The sequence below is a fragment of the Maniola jurtina genome, chromosome 27, assembly GCF_905333055.1.
Source record: "Maniola jurtina chromosome 27, ilManJurt1.1, whole genome shotgun sequence".
Taxonomy (NCBI): Eukaryota; Metazoa; Arthropoda; class Insecta; order Lepidoptera; family Nymphalidae; genus Maniola; species Maniola jurtina.
Window position 1 is genome coordinate 4,114,424 of NC_060055.1, and position 17,958 is coordinate 4,132,381.

At 34.1% G+C, this 17,958-nt stretch overlaps 1 protein-coding gene across 13 annotated transcripts in view; it reads left to right on the forward strand.

The window, feature by feature from the left end:
* LOC123879025 (probable nuclear hormone receptor HR3) overlaps positions 1–15,349 on the forward strand; it is a 156,521-nt gene extending 141,172 nt beyond the window's left edge. For 11 of the 13 annotated variants that reach the window (XM_045926493.1, XM_045926504.1, XM_045926503.1 and 8 more), the window contains 9 exons: positions 2,197–2,368; positions 4,434–4,609; positions 5,199–5,678; positions 9,837–9,951; positions 10,316–10,470; positions 10,899–11,007; positions 11,641–11,759; positions 12,468–12,618; positions 13,359–15,349. In XM_045926493.1, coding sequence (XP_045782449.1) covers positions 2,197–2,368; positions 4,434–4,609; positions 5,199–5,678; positions 9,837–9,951; positions 10,316–10,470; positions 10,899–11,007; positions 11,641–11,759; positions 12,468–12,618; positions 13,359–13,485 — 1,604 coding nt within the window. In that variant the 3' untranslated portion in view covers positions 13,486–15,349. The remainder of the gene's footprint in view (positions 1–2,196; positions 2,369–4,433; positions 4,610–5,198; positions 5,679–9,836; positions 9,952–10,315; positions 10,471–10,898; positions 11,008–11,640; positions 11,760–12,467; positions 12,619–13,358) is intronic. The other 2 variants (XM_045926505.1, XM_045926506.1) reach the window with 1 other exon arrangement.
* The last annotated feature ends 2,609 nt before the right edge of the window (positions 15,350–17,958 follow it).

Below are 17,958 nucleotides of genomic sequence, written 5' to 3' on the forward strand. Positions count from 1 at the left end.
AATGTCAAAAAAATACCCGAGTACGGAACCCTCGGTGTGCGAGTCTGACTCGCACTTAGCGGGGTTTTTTCAATATATTATAATATTATAGTCTGGTCAAAATAGACATTCAAGGTTACAATAAATCGCATTAAGCTAAAAATTGGTAGAAACATTGGGAACACCAATGTAAATGAATAATTGTGAAAAGCCCCATAGATCACACATTTGCAAAAAATATCATTATAATAATAACATTTGCAAAAATCCAAGGTAAAAGTTCACAAAAATGAGATTTATGGATTTTCCAGCTAAACGGTAAGTTTTATCGTAAAATATGTCAGACAAAAATTGTAGACCATATAATTATATATTATCTACAAAAATTATTCTGACACTTATTTCCCTAAGAATTACCATTTCTGAGAATCACAATATCTCAGGAATCTGGTGATTCTTAGAAAAAAGGTATAAGACAATTTTCGTAAATAATTTTATGATTTTTGACTAACCTATTTTATGATAAAAGTTACCGTTTAACTGAAAATCTTTCTGAAAAAAGTGTTTTTTGAAACAATTTTGCTCTAGGTATGCGATTTACTCGTACCTAACTACATATTAAAGTTATTGCACGGATGGGTACCTATTTATTTCTAGGGCCATATAGTGCCTAGAGCTGTTTTAAACAAACATTTTTTGTAATCCGGTCATAGTTCAACGCTCTTTTCACATTTATTCTAATACCAAAGGCAATAAAAGCAGTCATAAATCAAAAACAACCGAAATCGCTCGCTCTGTTTATGTGTAACGACCTAACAAGAAAGCCTTTGTAAAAAGTCTAGACAAAAATAGTGCCTACAACGCCTCTTTGTCCGAAAAACCTATTAAATAGAACATTAACCGTCCCAAAAATTCCTACCAAACATTAAGACCCCCAATCTATTATGAAACATTAGAAAATCAAGCTCAACTTATAATGGTTTCTCGCGAACATAAATAACCAGAACCAAAGACCTGTACGCTCATACATTAATAAAGTAGCCATGGGTCAGATCACTGGACGGGGTCATCGAACGTTTTAACAAAAGAAATATTATGTACCACCGAAAACCGCGTCGATAACACGACCGAATTGAATGGGGTGGCGATAACTAAATAATTTGTTAGGCTCTAAACGTGTTTTGCACTCGTTCGGTTTATAGAACGGGACCGTCTACGTATCGTGAAACGTCATCCGACGTCGTTAGAGGTCGTTGTTCCACTAGGCAGTATGCCAATGGCCGCCTGTACCGCACGCACACATTGCTAATCCACGCACACATCAATAACAAACAAGATTACTTGCTGTACACACACGATTCGCACACATTCATACTGCTGTTTTACCTATTAAGTAATATTATTAGGCGTTAATCAGTATTATATTCGTTTTAATGTTATTAATTGTTTTTATTGATAGTGAAGAGGTTTTTCGCGTGGGAATTTGTGATATGGATATCATTTTTGTGTTATGTCATACCGATAGTAGCGCTAGTGGCGGGGAGTAGCCGAACTTTAATTATTAAAAATATCGTACTTGAAAGTACTATTTTTTATCAAAAAAGCGGCCAAGTGCGAGTCGAACGCACCGAGGGTTCCGTACTCGGGTATTTTTTTCGACATTTTGCACGATAAATCAAAAACTATTATACATAAAAATAAATAAAAATCTGTTTTAGAATGTACAGGTAAAGCCCTTTCATAAAATGATACCCCACTTGGTATAGTTATCATTCAACTACAAATTAACGGTTTTCAGATTTATTTCTTTACTTGTGCTATAAGACCTACCTACCTGCTAAACATGGTTCTAGGTCAACGGGAAGTACCCTATAGGTTTTCTTGACAGACACGACGGACAGACAAACAGACAACAAAGTGATCCTATGAGGGTTCCGTTTTTCCTTTTAAGGTACGGTAGCCTAAAAAGATTAAGATATGCGTAAATGGATTCAGGCGGCAAGACCGTGCCGTGTGGAAATCTCTACAAGAGACTTATATCCAGCAATGGACGCCTATCAGTTGATGATGATGATGATGATGATGATTTCCTCCTCTCTCTTCCTCTTTCCCATATCTAAGAGTTTTTTCCAGCTGTAAAATTAGTACAAGCTAAATACTTAAAACCTTAATTTCCAAGCTAAATTTTACTCAAAACCTTTATTTTCTTAATTCCAGCGGTGAAATTCGGCCGCATGTCAAAGAAGCAACGAGAGAAGGTCGAGGACGAGGTCAGATACTTCCAAGCGCAACAGACTCGGGCCCAAGCGGACTCAGCACCCGACTCAGTATACGACACTCAACAACAGACGCCCAGTTCCAGCGACCAATTCCACGGACACTACAACAGGTACGACATTAGATAAGAGTTTAGGTGGTTTCAATAAATGACTAGGTATACGTCATTTAACAACACAGACGCGTATTCAGCCACTCCGACTCGGTGTTCAATCCATAAAAAAAAAATCCGCAGGACGAAGTTGCAGGCATCACCTATTTGGTACATAGCTTGCATTCTGAAGACGTGGATACGGATGTGTTTCCACGGGATGAAATATGCTAAAATTTTAGCTTATAGGTACTCTTACTTAATACTTGGTCTACTTGGTTCCGGAAAATCAAAGATTTCCCGCGAAATTTGAAAAACCGATATAACCGAAAAGAAAGATTGGTTCTTAAAGTTTAGTAAAGTTTTATCCAAGCACTCGTCGCGTCAGGTAAAGGTAACAGAAACAGCTATGAAAGTCATCTAAGTCATTGTGGAAATAATAGTTTTTGTTCCCCTTTTTTTTGGGGTCGGGGGTTAAAACTGGTCTAGTGTGAGTTAATACAAGTGTTAGATAGAGTTAGCCATGCTAGTTGCTAAAAACTTGGTCCTTAGTAGTGCTTTACTTAAACCATAAATTTTCTTTTAATAATTAAAAATAACAAACTCCAATACATTATGGGTTTCTCAGGCCCGATTTTTTCCACACAATAATGTGCTAAGTGAAGAATTCAAAGTTTGAATTCATATTCTTAAATCTATTATACAGTTTGAATGTCAAACTGTAATAGAACCGTATCAAATAACAATTAATTTACACAATTTCCAAGAACCGCATAACTCCCATGCATTTTTACACACACGCGACAAATCCGTTACAAAATACGTTCTCTCCGTCGAATAATCCATGCCATAGCGTACCGTTACCGACCTTTCCCGTAATACATAACAGACATTCATGTCAGTCATTACCTAACGGGCCCGTCGCGACAAACTTCAATGACGCCTAACGGTGTACTGTATAACTCATAACGCCATCTAGCGTCGAGTAGCGGTACTACTTAGTTTTTGCGTGTGCTAATAGATGGCATTCATTCATGGTTGACCGCTCAGCTGTTTCATTTTATTTGCAAATTATTTTTTTCTATTTTGCATTGTTTTCAAAGATTGCTATCGACATTGAAAATTTCAAAAAATAGTTGTAATAGTTATTAAATTTCATATACAAAACAGAATTACATCTGTCTCCAGCGTAAACCTATTCAAAAAATGTTACTTGTTCTACGAGCTCTAGGTAAGTGTCCTAGAAGTGCTTGGATTTTTTTTAAATATTAAAGGGGTTTTACAGAATATCATGATAAAAATGGCTTGTGAAAATTTTTGTTATTTTTTCATAATATTGATATTTAAATAATGATAAATGCAAAAGTGTGTCTGTGTGTCTTCTAGCTGTTCATGGCCCATCTGTTTAACCGATTTTGATGGGTATAGACTACGGACTGGTACCTAACTCTGTAGAGTTACATCACATGCTGGGATAAGGACTTATTATAATTTACTTTCTATGAGCAAATTGCAAATATTATAATCGTCGAAATCTGCACCTAGTAACGCCATCTAGTGTTGAATAGTAGTACTATTTAGTTAATATCTGTTTTGGTAGATGGCATAAGTACACGCTTAGGAGCGCTGTTCTAATTCGTATTGATTGCTCTTCCGTGAAATGATGACTACAAGGATGCACTTAAGTAGGTTAAGCATATTATTGTTTTTAACCACTATTTGATAGGTATTTGACCACCGTTCTTGACTGTTAAGAATTAAACTATTGTGCTAAATTTAAGCTACTTTCGTTTGTCTTAATTGCTATATAAAAAACTAGCTGATGCCCGCGACTTCGTTCGCGTGGATGTAGGTTATTCAAAAATCCCGTGGGAACTCTTTGGTTTTCCGGGATAAAAAGTAGCCTATGTGCTAATCCAGGATATAATCTATCTCCATTCTAAATTTCAACCCAATCCGTCCAGTAGTAGGAGTAACAAACATACACACACACACTCACACACACACACATACACACAAACTTTCGCCTTTATAATATTAGTGTGATTGCAATTGCATTAAAATGATTTTTTTCTCATTTTTCCAGCTACCCCGGCTACGGCTCACCCCTCTCTTCGTACGGCTACAACAACCCCCCTCTCAACTCAACAATGAGCCTACAACCGCAACCGCCCCAGTATGACGTCACAGACTATGCAGACTCCACAACCCCCTACGAGCCCAAACAGGGCGCCTTCCTCGACACAGACTTCATTGGACGTGGTGAGTACCTTATACATGTGCAGTGGGTGATTTATCGTACGAAGTCCACTTCGTTCAAGACGGATGCGGTCGCGCATTGGTTCGGCAGTCAACATGGACTGCATAGCACTCTACGAGCCCAAATAGAGTGTTTTCTTTGACACAAACGAGATTTCATTCGCATTCATAATTAAAAATAATAAAATCGTGTACACAAAAACACCTAATTTTGTTATTAGTATATGCATTTAAAGGACCTCGTTATTAATATGAAACTGTCCAGCAATTTCTATTATTTTAGTGTTGGAAATTGCTACAAAAATGCTGTTTTTCTGAGCAAATGGAGAAAAAATATTTAAAGGACTAGGTATTCATAAGAATAAGAAATGTTTATTTGCCAGAATATGGTATATAATTTACATTGGCCCTAAATATTAGGTAAAATCGCATAGTCTGCCAAGCAACATGGCGTGCAAAATTTATTGAATTTATTTAGTCCAGCTTCTCATCTCACCTTCTTAACATTATTATGCCATAAATTATTTCTTCATAAAAATGTATCTATAAGACTAACCTAACCTAGTTGTTACCTATAAACCATTGTCAATAGACGAACAAAAGACCATCCGAGCGACAACATCAACTTCAACCGCGACCACATCAACGTCAACCATGCGCCAAACAACCATCAACGAAATCAACCGCACCAGGGCACAAGAGTTCGACAGATACGAGGAAAGAATCCAATCGCCCGCATCAGTTATAAGCATAAAACAGGAAATTAAACCAGAAACATCCATAGGAGTTGATAACCTTGTTGCATCTTATGTAGACTCCACAACTTTTCTACATAGTCCAACTAACATGAACAGTCCGATGGATATACAAAACACTGTGCTTGTAAGTGGGCAAAGCTCAGTTTCTCTAACCAGTGAGGAGTTGAGTCCTGATGATTTGACGTCCAGCAGTGGGCATGGAAGGTTGATGGACCCTCTCAATATGAATATGTCTGGAATGGGTATGGTCAACCCTAATGCGGTTTCCAATAGAAGACACCAAGGTTCAAGCAGTTCAAATGACGATTTGCCGTGTAAGTTGATTGATTTGGAATTTAATCAACTTTTATCAACTTTTAGAGGCTCAAGCTTAAACGTTAATCTATCAATAAGCATGGGTGCGGAATAACTTATTTTAACGTTAATAAATATGTATGAATTGACGATGTGGCTAATTTGTACACAATTTCTAAATTAAATTGACAGGTCTTAATTCAGTGCTATCCTTTTCTTCAGCGAGCATTATGAAGGGGATAGCAATACACTTAGACCAGTAACTATTTTAGTTTTGTTTAGAGTGTGTTTAACATCGGTTAAACATACTCTAAATCGTTAGCGACATCATTTATCTCCATCAAAAGTAAAGTAACTACTAATAAAAGTAAACTTGAAAAGTTACACAAAGGCTGAGTTGATAAAAGTTGATTACGTTATTGTTGTAGTTGATGCTATATTTTTACTATTCCAATATTTGTATAGAATCACGGCTATTTATTATAATATAAGAACTTTTTACCAGAAGTTATATAGAAGTAGGCATTACTTTATGGACGCCCATAATACCTACATATGGAAACACCTTATTTTGCTGTAATCTATTAGAATCAACGTTTTACGATAAGAAGTTCTTATAAAGAAGGAATGAATGAATATACTTTAAAATTAGTACAGAAAAAACACATACATAGTTGAGAGTACATTAAGTAATGCTATAAATTTTAATTTTATTGTTTTGCTTTAAGTTGCCTTCAAACTACGGAAATATAATATAATATTATATTAATATTATAAGATAGGTAATGAATATTTAATAATATTATATTATATCTCAGTGTGAACAGTGACATTTCAAAGTAGGGTGAGCAATATTTATATATTATATTATATTTACGTAGTTTGAAGGCAACTTTAAACGATTTAAAAAATTTGAAAAATTTGTCATATTCTTCAAACTTGAAATGTATATGGATACAGTTTTCTTAAAAAAAAAAAATACAAGTTATTATTAATAAACTTCGCTCATTATTAAGAAAAAGAAGATTTTGTTTTTTCTTAAATTGCTTTTTTTTGAAATCGGTTTTTTTTAATTAGCCACCACGTTAATCAATTTTTTTTGGCGTTAAGTTTTTTTATTTTGTCATGGTGAAATTAGACTGTTCATGTAAAGAGGAAAACTTGAAAACAACTATTTTAATGAATGTTCAACAACTTTTCTTTAATTTTTTCAATGGACCATCTGATTTCTCTTATGTAGAATTTGTTTATTTATTATTATATTTTAGTATTTAAATACAGTCGAATAACTGTAAAATTTTATTATATTAAATATATTAACATAATGATCATCACAGCTGCATAATATTAAAATTATATATCACCAGACTTTATGGGGTGGTAATATTAGTTCTTTCTCAAAACCACACCACTTCTTGTGACACAAACATAGTAAAGCTTGGGATCTACCTGAAAACAAAATTATATCTAAGTATCTATATATATTATATCTAGGGATATATATATTCTATCATAGGTACTTACATGCAATATTTTGACCAAATTTGGAAAAAAATCTCCAAGGTTAAGCGCATGCGATGCGAATTTTTATCGTACTTATGAATATTAGTCGTACGAATTGAGTGCCTTTTTTCAGTGTCTACCTTATAATAGCTATCTGCATGCCAAACAGCTAAAAGTGCGTCGATAGTCAGTCAGTCAGTCATCTTTTCCTTTCATATTTTTTTTAGATATCGTTTTATAGAGCGCCATACCTTTTGTCTTTACATCGCACCATCGAAGCGCCCGGGGCGCTTGTTTTATTAGACCGCTTTCATCTTAGATTTCATCATCACTTACCAGCAGGTGACATAACCTATGAATACTGATCGTACGAATTGAGTGCCTTTCGGTGTCTAACTTATAATAGCTATCTGCATGCCAAACAGCAAAAGTGCGTCGATAGATCAATCAGTCAGTCAGTCATCTTTTCCTTTCATATTGTTTAAATATCGTTTTATAGAGCGCCATACTTTTTGTCTTTACATCGCGCCATCGAAGCGCCCGGGGCGCCTGCTCTATTAGACCGCTTTCATCTTAGACTTCATCATCACTTACCAGTAGATGACACTGCAGTCACAAGGGCTAACTTGTATCGGTATAAAAAAGGTCAGCTTGAGAGCCCCATACACTTACTTTTATGTTGGCAGCAGAATATTGATCTTGTGTGTTGGCACTATTTTTACAATCTCGCTCATCCTTTCCTTTGCTCGGATATTTTCTAGATTCCACAATAATTAAGGGAAATGGAACAATCGGAAAGGCAAGGCAGCAGGGCAGAAAACAGGCTAAAACGTAACCAATATTAATTATAGCTGTTTTCAAGTCTTCAATCTAAATTAGCGTGTATTACCCCCTACGGCTACTGGGCAAAGGCAAATAATTCCCTAAGAAATTAGAGGAAAATATCACACTATCACACTAATATTATAAAGGCGACAGTTTGTGTGTATGTGCGTGTGTATGTTTGTTACTCTTTCACGCAAAAACCACTGGATGGATTTGGCTGAAATTCGGAATGGAGATAGATAATATCCTGGATTAGAACATAGGCTACTTTTTATTCCGGAAAATCAAAAAGTTCCCACGGTATTTTTAAAAAACCTACATCCACGCGAACGAAGTCGCGGGCATCAGCTAGTAATAAGTAAAGCATAGAACCCGTTTATTTTTTTATATTATAGGGATATAATATTATATTTGGGACATATTCAAGTAAACTTTTATAAGTGCTGTTGAATCGTCAAAATAAAATTCTTTTCCACTGGTTCGGAATGCCGTTTCTACTGAGGAGGACCAGCTAGAAACTCGGCGGTTGCTCTCTTCTCTCTCTGGGCTGGTTTCCGCACTTAAACGTTTCCGTCTGTTGTGCGTGGCGGTTGCTCTTTTGAAGTGTTCAATTTACAATAATATGCCATAGCATACAAGCAATTGGCCGCGCATTGCTGGAGCACATATCTATGGCTGGAGCAAGTCAAATCCATGCTTTTTTCAGCTCCTCACGGCATAGCTGCATAGCACATATCTGGTGAAAAAACAGCCTAAAGGTAGCCCCCTACTAAGAAAGCATTTTCACTTCTACCCGAGCAAAGCCAGGGAGAGTCAGCTAGTTCAATAGAAACTCACGCCAGCATGCTGCAATACATGTCCCAAATAATAACACAGTTAATGGATCCATATTGCAAATGTATAAGTTATTGTATTCGTACGCATTTTTACTAAGCGTAAACAAATTTTGCCCGCGGAATGCCAGAAATGCCAGAATATTGATGTGACATTTCAAAAAAGTCAAAGTCAAAGTCAAAATCATTTGTTCAAAGTAGGTACTATTGTACTCCTTTTGATGGTCGAAATTGTTAAATTTGTACGATATAGTAGAGAACTAAAGCTACGAGGGTTCCAAACGCGCCCAAGTCTGAGAAGAGCCCACAACAAACTCAGCTGGGTATTCTTTTTTTATTAGAACTATCAAAGCTGATTGGCAACTCATTCCCAAGCTTTCGTATCATTTAAAAGTTTTGTACTTTTTATAACCACAGCCAAGACAAGCTTACTTAGAATACCTATGTTTAGTAAAAAGTTTTTTTATTTTGTGAAAGTTAAAAATAAAATCTTGGATTTATAGCGTTAATGAAAAAAAAAAAAAAAATTAGGGTTTAAGTAAGTCAGGTTTAAAGTTTTTTTTTAAATTGTTTCATTTTATTATGATTGTGTTAAGTATATTTTGTTAAGCTAGATAAGCATGTGTCTTATATTTAATATTTACACTTTGGATCGATAAAATAATTGTACATTTTATTGATCGAAGGTTTTCACATAGTACCTATTGTGTTAGTTTGACATTTTTTTGGTATTTTTGTTTTTTAAGCCTTTGTAATGATAGTAGTAGAAAATTACTTTTTGTGTATGCTACAATTTGTACCTATTATAAATCAAGCCTTACGTTATAAGACTTTTTTGTTATTTATGCAACGACTTTATTTATTTATCGCAGAACTTTTTATAAACGACGATTTAAATTGTTCATTTTTTATTATTTATTGTACGACTTTTTATTATTTTACTGTACAACTTTTTTATTTTATGGCAGAACTTTTATTTTTGCATTTGACTGTATGTGGTATAATCATCTTTCGCAGCGGAGGGAGACATCAGTAAGGTGCTGGTGAAGAGTCTTGCCGAAGCACACGCGAATACAAACCCTAAGCTGGAGTACATACATGAGATGTTCAGGAAACCACAGGATTTGCCTAAGTAAGTAACACTCACGAATACACCATACACGAACTCCCACCAGCCACAAAATACTTTATTTTGTGGCTGGTGGGAGGCTTCGGCCATGGCTAGTTACTGCCCTACCAGCAAAACCGTGCCGCCAAGCGATTAAGCGTACCGGTACGATGCCGTGTAGAAACAAAAGGGGTATGGGATTTATAAAAACTGCCACACCCCTTCCAGGTTAGCCCGATTCCATCTTACTCTTCACTTACCACCAGGTGAGATTGCAGTAAGTTCTAGCTTGTAATATAAATGGATACAGTTTACACTTTTTAAAGTATGCTTTTTAATAAAACCAGGGTTCATACGCATCGGCTAATCAATTATGTTTCTATTCTAGGCTTCTGTTCTACAATTCAATGACGTATGAGGAGATGTGGCTGGATTGCGCGGACAAATTGACTGCGATGATCCAGAATATCATAGAGTTTGCCAAACTCATCCCCGGCTTCATGAAGCTGAGCCAGGATGATCAGATCCTGCTGCTCAAATCTGGTGAGTACCTTCAGCGTACCACATTGCCCCAATGGCCGGCTTCACGTCTTTAACCATTCATATTAATATTGAAAGTATGTCTGTCTGTCTGCTACGTTTTCACGGCCCAACCACTGAACCGATTTTAATGTTTGGTACAGACTTGGGATACATCCCGGGGAAGGACATAGGCTACTTTTTATCCCGGAAAATCAGAGTTCCTACGGGATTGAAAAAACCGAAATCCACGCGGGCGAAGCCGCGTGCATCCTCTATATCTCTATATCCAGGGTCTATTTAATTAACTATTAACAAAATTTACAGATTTTAGACAAATCAATTTGAAAGAGTACTAGGTACTCCAAGTGTTGTGTCTGTAATTTTATCGTGCCTTGATCTGTTTCCGATATAATTAATATTCTAATTAAAGTTTAAATTTTTCTTACCAGGTTCATTTGAGCTAGCCATAGTGCGTCTATCACGGCTGATCGACGTCAATCGTGAACAAGTTCTATACGGAGACGTCGTCCTGCCAATACGGGAGTGCGTCCACGCGCGGTGAGTTACATTTCATCATCATCGTCATAAGCCTGTGGACGTCCACTGTTGGACATAGGCCTTCCCTAAAGAGCGCCACCACACCCGGTCCTCAGCCTTCCTCATCCAGCCACTTCCCGCCAGCCGCTTTATATCGTCGGTCAATCCTGCTGGAGGGCATCCCACACTACGCTTGTTTAAACGCGGTCTCCACTCAAGGACTTTCCTAATGTCTAAGTCAAGTCTTCTCATCGTCAATTCTTCAATGCCTGAAACCCGAAGTGTTCAACCAGTGTGTCCTTCCCGTCCTCACCTATGGTGCTGAAACGTGGACACTGACAAATGGCCTTGTTCACAAATGCAAAATTGCTCAGCGAGCTATGAAGAGGGCTATGTTAGGAGTTTCCCTGAGGGATAAGATCCGAAAGGATGAGATTCGCAGGAGAACCAAGGTCACTGACATAGCCCAAACTATTAGCAAGCTGAAGTGGCAGTGGGCAGGCGATGCCTGTCGTAGAGGCGATGGCCGTTGGAGCCGGAAAGTCCTTGAGTGGAGACCGCGTTTAAGGGTAACTTCGCTTAGTAAAAATTATAAACACATATTAATAGCTTATAGGAGCAAAAAAAGTTTATTTGTTCTGTTCTTATTTCCAGTGACCCGCGCGACATAACGTTGGTAACAGGGATCTTCGACGCGGCGAAGACGATCGCGCGGCTGAAGCTAACGGAGACCGAGCTCGCGCTGTATCAGAGTCTCGTGTTGTTGTGGCCTGGTGGGTAGCTTAACGCTGGCCTGTTGGCCCTCTTCTTAGATGTTTAATGTAGAAACCTAAGTGGTTGTCTATGGGATTTACGTCCTAGAGAGAATCTATACGCAAAAGCTGAAATTTCTAGATCCGTGAGGCAGTCGGTCAGTTTTAAGTCTAAAACTCTTCGACACACTCTTTCTAGTGCGAGTCAGACTCGCGCACCGAAGGGTCCGTACTCCGGTATTTTTCCCGACATTTTGCACGAAAAATCAAAGACTATTATACTTAAAAATTAATAAAAATCTGTTTTAGAATGTACAAGTAAAGCCCTTTCATATGATACCCCACTTGGTATAGTTATCTTATTTTAAAAATTGAAACACATTTTTTTTCTGTGATGTAACCACAAATTCACGGTTTTCGGATTTATTCCTATAAGACCTATTACCTACTATTATTATTGTGCTATAAGACCTATCTACCTGCCAAATTTCATGATTCTAGGTCAACGAGAAGTACCCTATAGGTTTTCTTGACAGACACGACAGGCGGACAGACGGACAGACAGACAGACAGACAACAAGTTATCTTATAATGTCAATACTTGAGTAGGATAATTTATATCCGCATCCAAAACATCTTTTTTTTTATAAAAGGTTACTTTTATCAAAATAGTAAAACAAATACTAAAAAAGTTACATTTAATTACATATATTTTACATTTATTCCCAGAACGGCATGGCGTCCGCGGCAACCCCGAGATCCAGTGCCTGTTCAACATGTCCATGGCGGCGATGCGCCATGAGATCGAGACCAACCACGCGCCGCTCAAAGGCGACGTCACAGTGCTAGATACGCTGCTTGCTAAGATACCCACCTTCAGGTAAACCACCTTCTGTTGATACTATAATGCCAATATTTGCCTCTTAAGGGGCATAAGACGGGCCTGCCCGCGAAATTCAAATTTAATTTGGTTTTCACAATTTGTAAACGAATACGACAACGTATATAGGCTTATGGTATTTTAATTGCGACAATGGCAGTATCATCCTCACAGGTTTATATAAAAATCTTTACTTGAAAAGGTCCAGTTTAAGAAATTAGCTCATCGACTAATTTGTGAGAATAGTCGATACTAGAGCTAATTTCTAAACACAATAATTTACTAGAGCTAATTTCTAATAAACAAGATAAAGTTGAAAACTAAAACCCAACTGCGATCGTCTTAATAAACGCTGTAATACTATAACTAAAATTGTTTTTCGGTCGCTTGGTATATTTTAATGTACATTTATATTTATGAACTCAGAACTTTCTCCTCTTTCATTTGACATCCCACTCGATACAATAACAAAAAAAAATTTGGAGACCCCTACTTTTTTTCATGTAACAACATCCGTTAGGTCAATTTTTTCGTATAAAATGTAGCCTATGTCATCCAGACCTTTACGACGAATTGATTCACACCTCATTCATCAAAATCGGCCCAGTAGTTTAGGCGCTACGGTGGAACACACAGAATCTGGATACAAACATACATACATAGACTGCTAAAATCATAACCCTTCTTTTTGGGTTTGCCGCAGTCTGGTAATGAAGTTGACATAATTTATTTGCTTGCAGAGAACTGTCTTTGCTGCATTTGGAGGCGCTGTGCCGGTTCAAAGCGGCCCACCCCCACCACATATTCCCAGCGCTGTACAAGGAGCTCTTCTCTCTAGACAGTGTGGACTATACATTACACGGATAAACGGAGAACTGTATTTCCCCCGACGGATATATATTTCTTTGCGTTGCGACTAGATCTCATTTTTGCCTATGAAAACGGGACGTTGGCGAGTGAGGCCGTGTTACTTCTAAAGACTAGACAGCTAAACATTTCATACTGTATCCCCCGTGTCTGTACCACTGAAGACGTCTATCAGTTTGTTAACCTATTTATAATTGTATGTATGTACTTTGAGACTGTTATAATGATATTTATGTATTCGTACGTACGTACAATATTAATATTTAAATGTTTATTTAATTCGAGTCTAAGTACGGATAGGCGCCTTCAGTTTTACATTTATTGTCAGAACGGTTGGCGGTATATTGATCACTTTACATTTAAATGTAGAGTAATGGGAATGCGTGAAACCGACTTTCTCATACATATTATTACATTGTAATCATTATACTTTCTTAATTATTTATTACGGTGTAATATTTGTATGATCTTAATAATATTAATTATCATAAAGTGTATCTAACATTGAGGAAGAAATAATAATGATTATTATATAAAGATATAATAATAGAAATAGAGTTTTTATTAAGAAATAAATAAAAAAGTTATAAAGGTGTAGCGTGACCACACAACAGTTTGTTTTGTAAGCGAAACATTTAATTAAAATAGGTCTTTTTATAATTATTTTAACAGTTTTTTTTAAAGAGAATTGTAACTTGTTATTTATTTCAAATGATTATTAATATTGATGTTTTTTTCGATGTAGGATGTCGATTATGTTGTAATATAGGATACTTGATACTGCCCATTATTTTGTAATATTTTGTTAGCTTTTTTAATGAAACAAAATAGTCGAACATCAAAACGTAAATAACGTAATTTAAATAATAATAAGTTGCATTGTAACGTAATAATTATTATAATTGTTGAACAAATTCGCGAAAGAACATTTTTAGTATTAATGATCAAATCTTGTTATTACTGACTGTTAATTTTATTACAGCTTTACAACAAATGTTTTGATTTGGAACTTCAGTTTATGATGAGATTTTTTACACCTTTTTTACCTGTGTTCATCTTTTTATTTTATTTTTAATGTTTAAACATAACTTTATACTTTTACCTTTTTATCAATTATTATTATAAAATGAAATATTCTGATTAATTTAAATATAGAAACTGTTTATGAATTTGTAGTTATTTAATATTTTTATACAAAAAACGTAATAATGAGATTTGATTGTATTAAAGTAAAATTTCAAAGTACATTTTGAACTGTTTACAATAGCAGGCAATTTACTTTCTTCTTTAATTGAAATTTGATCTCATTTTTTTTTGCACTTCTATAATTGAGTGCCATTATTTGGATTTATTTGCGAATATGTGACATAATAAAATTGCATAATAATATTTTTTGTTTAAGTATCGAAGTACATTTTTTTTAAGTATACGTAATGTATATTTTATAATTTGTTTATAGCTTTACGCGGATATACGTATTTCTTACATTCTTTGTTCTTTTTTTTTCTAAAAATTTAAATTGCCTGCTACTTTACTTAGATTTATTAATAAACATCAATTTTTCTAACAATATGCTAAGTTTCGTCGGATAGCCTTTATTATAGACTGGATTATATTAATGTTAAAACGTATAAATCTTAACTCGTATTTTGTAAATAGCTATTAATCGTATGTATTTTATATTAAATATCATAAGGTTCGATGGGTTATTTTTAATTTTACATTCTATTAAATAAAAAGAAAACAAATTTTCCATCATGGGTCGATAGACGACGATCTTGAGAAGTCATGTGAAAAATGTTGTTTTTTTATCTTTCTATATATTATATATTTTTTGTTAAATAAAGCAATCTGTTATTGTCTATTGTTTTTGTTTTATTTTTTTATTTTTGGTTCCATAGTTTTAAGTATTTATTAATTATATATTTCTTTTTTATGATTTATATTTCAATTTTAAAATATTACATAAAAACAATATTCACACACACTTTCCGTTTAAAGATAATAAATAAAATAGTTATTAATCATGCATACATAGTGAGAATATATAGAGAATAATAAAAATATACGGGTGGTTCAAAATATTATTTGAAAAAATACATGCTGTTATATTATATGAATGATGTTTCCAGTTTTTTTTAAATATTGTTCTTGATTAAAACTGTTGAGAAAATTCCTTTCAACAATTATTATTAAAAATACAAAATAATATCGAATTGTTACAAAATCATAACAATTTTCGTTTCACAAATATATTTAGTAGAAGCACGTCATTTGATATGTTGCTAACAAATGAGAAATGTCTGTACTTTTCAATATAGAGTCATAAATTAATAGAGCTTAGATAGATACATTATACCAACTAATTTGCCTTCGCAGTGTTCTGTAATCATGCCACCTTTGCATAAATAATGCTGCCAGTTTAAAAAAAATGCTTGCAATTAAGAAAATATATCGCCATTTTAAAGCAATTTGTGAGACAGATAGTTGAACATCAGGTTACTACAACTACTAACATACCTAGTACTTACCATATAAAAAGGATTGGACAAAAAAATTACTTAAAATATCTATCTAAGCCTTTTTAATCTAAGACAAAAGTGTTCTTTTTTGAATATATTATGTTTCGACTTTGTCGAATTAAAATGTTTGCATATCAGGGAAAATGAACATTATTATTATTAATTATTATAAAAAAGGACATTCCTCTTTGTACAAAGCACGACAAAGTTTTAGAGCACTAAGACTGAATTCGGTAAAGAAACCGCTTTTGCCTAAACTTAAAAATATAACCGTCTAATTTTAAGCCTGCTACAAATATTCGACTGAATTGTAACAAATGAAAGTACGAAATCTTAGGTACCTTAATTAGTAAATCACTTTAATGATACTAAGTAGGAATTATTTGGATTTTCGTTAATATGTAATTAATTATAATTATAACTAAATTAATGATTAATTATAATAATCTTTCTAATCTAAATTACTTAGGTGTTGTTTTAAATCAAAAGCATTTTGACATTTTTTATTTATTACAAAAATCAAAACCCCACCTAATTTTATTATTCAAGATCGCATTATTTGTGAGCAGGCTAAAACCTCGAATTTATTTTGAAATTTCAAAAATCTATTGAATGCCTCTTTTAGTAAAAATGAAAACCAATTACTAATTAAAATCGTGTCCATTCTATACTTCTTAAAATGTAGACTTTGTGATTGGTGCAGAAACGGATAAGGGATATCAGGTTATCTCTTTCGCATGAAAGAGTTTTCGTGATAGATATATAGAATTAGTGCTCTCATATGCCGGGAATTTTTTGAATGTTTTTAACCCATTTTTGGTAACATCTTTGAAAACTGTATACATCAGAAATAAATATTTAATAAAGAAATGGATGTAAGTATTTGAAAAACTCTCGGGTTATGCGAATTTAGGGTAAAGTTTTAATTGCTGGGTAGTTTAGTAGGTATTTCTAAAACTTTTGTACTATGTTTTGCTAAATTTTCACTAAAACAATATTATTATAGATTTGGACACAAAACTATAGCGTATGATGTTTGGAAAAATATTTTGGAAAAAGCGCAAGATTGATGCATGCGGGAATAATGGGTCAACAGGTTTGCGTGGTTGTGTACAGGGTTTTAGGTAATACACTACACTTTACTCACCGTCTTGGTGAGCTGGAAGAAATCTTTATTAGAGATAAGCTCTCCCAACTTCCAATGTCAACTTCTACAAAAAAAAAACACTAATCAAAAATTCACTTATTTTATAAGAATAAATACGATTTATTCTACTTCATCTTCCTAAAATATTTTATAAGTTGCCTTTAATTTACTTTTGAAAACCCATTTTTGAAATATTGGAAATAGTTTACTGGATGGCATAATAATGTGACTTTACCGAGGAAGAGACATTTTAGCTTAAATTTTTTTATTTAATTCTTGTCTGGAAATTAAGTACATAACCAATACTTTTGGATAAAGTTGCAAACATTCTATTATTATCATTCATTATAAGAGTATTAATTTTTACATTAGTTAGATTATAGTGATTTACCTAAAGCCCGGTACAGAAACGGATTTTTTACATTGGTTCAATTATTATATTATTTCACAATAATTATTTAAAAAAGAGCTTCTATTATATACAAAAAGAGCCCACAACACAAAAAAAACAAGGGTTCTCAATTATAAATAAATAGTAAAATTTTGTACCTCTTGTTTTCTATGAGATAATTATTTTATATTTAATGAAAAAAATATTCATTTGTTATTAAATATTGAGTATTTTTACACATTAACTGAACATATTACAAAAAAAAGAGTAACAAAATATAAAAAAGAAATCATATATCTATGTAAAAATATAACAGATTATATTGAAAGAAAAGTGGATATTTTGTACGTGCATGTTGATCGAAAATGTATTACTCCCCGATTTTTTGTGTTTTATTAATGAAAAAAGTTTTT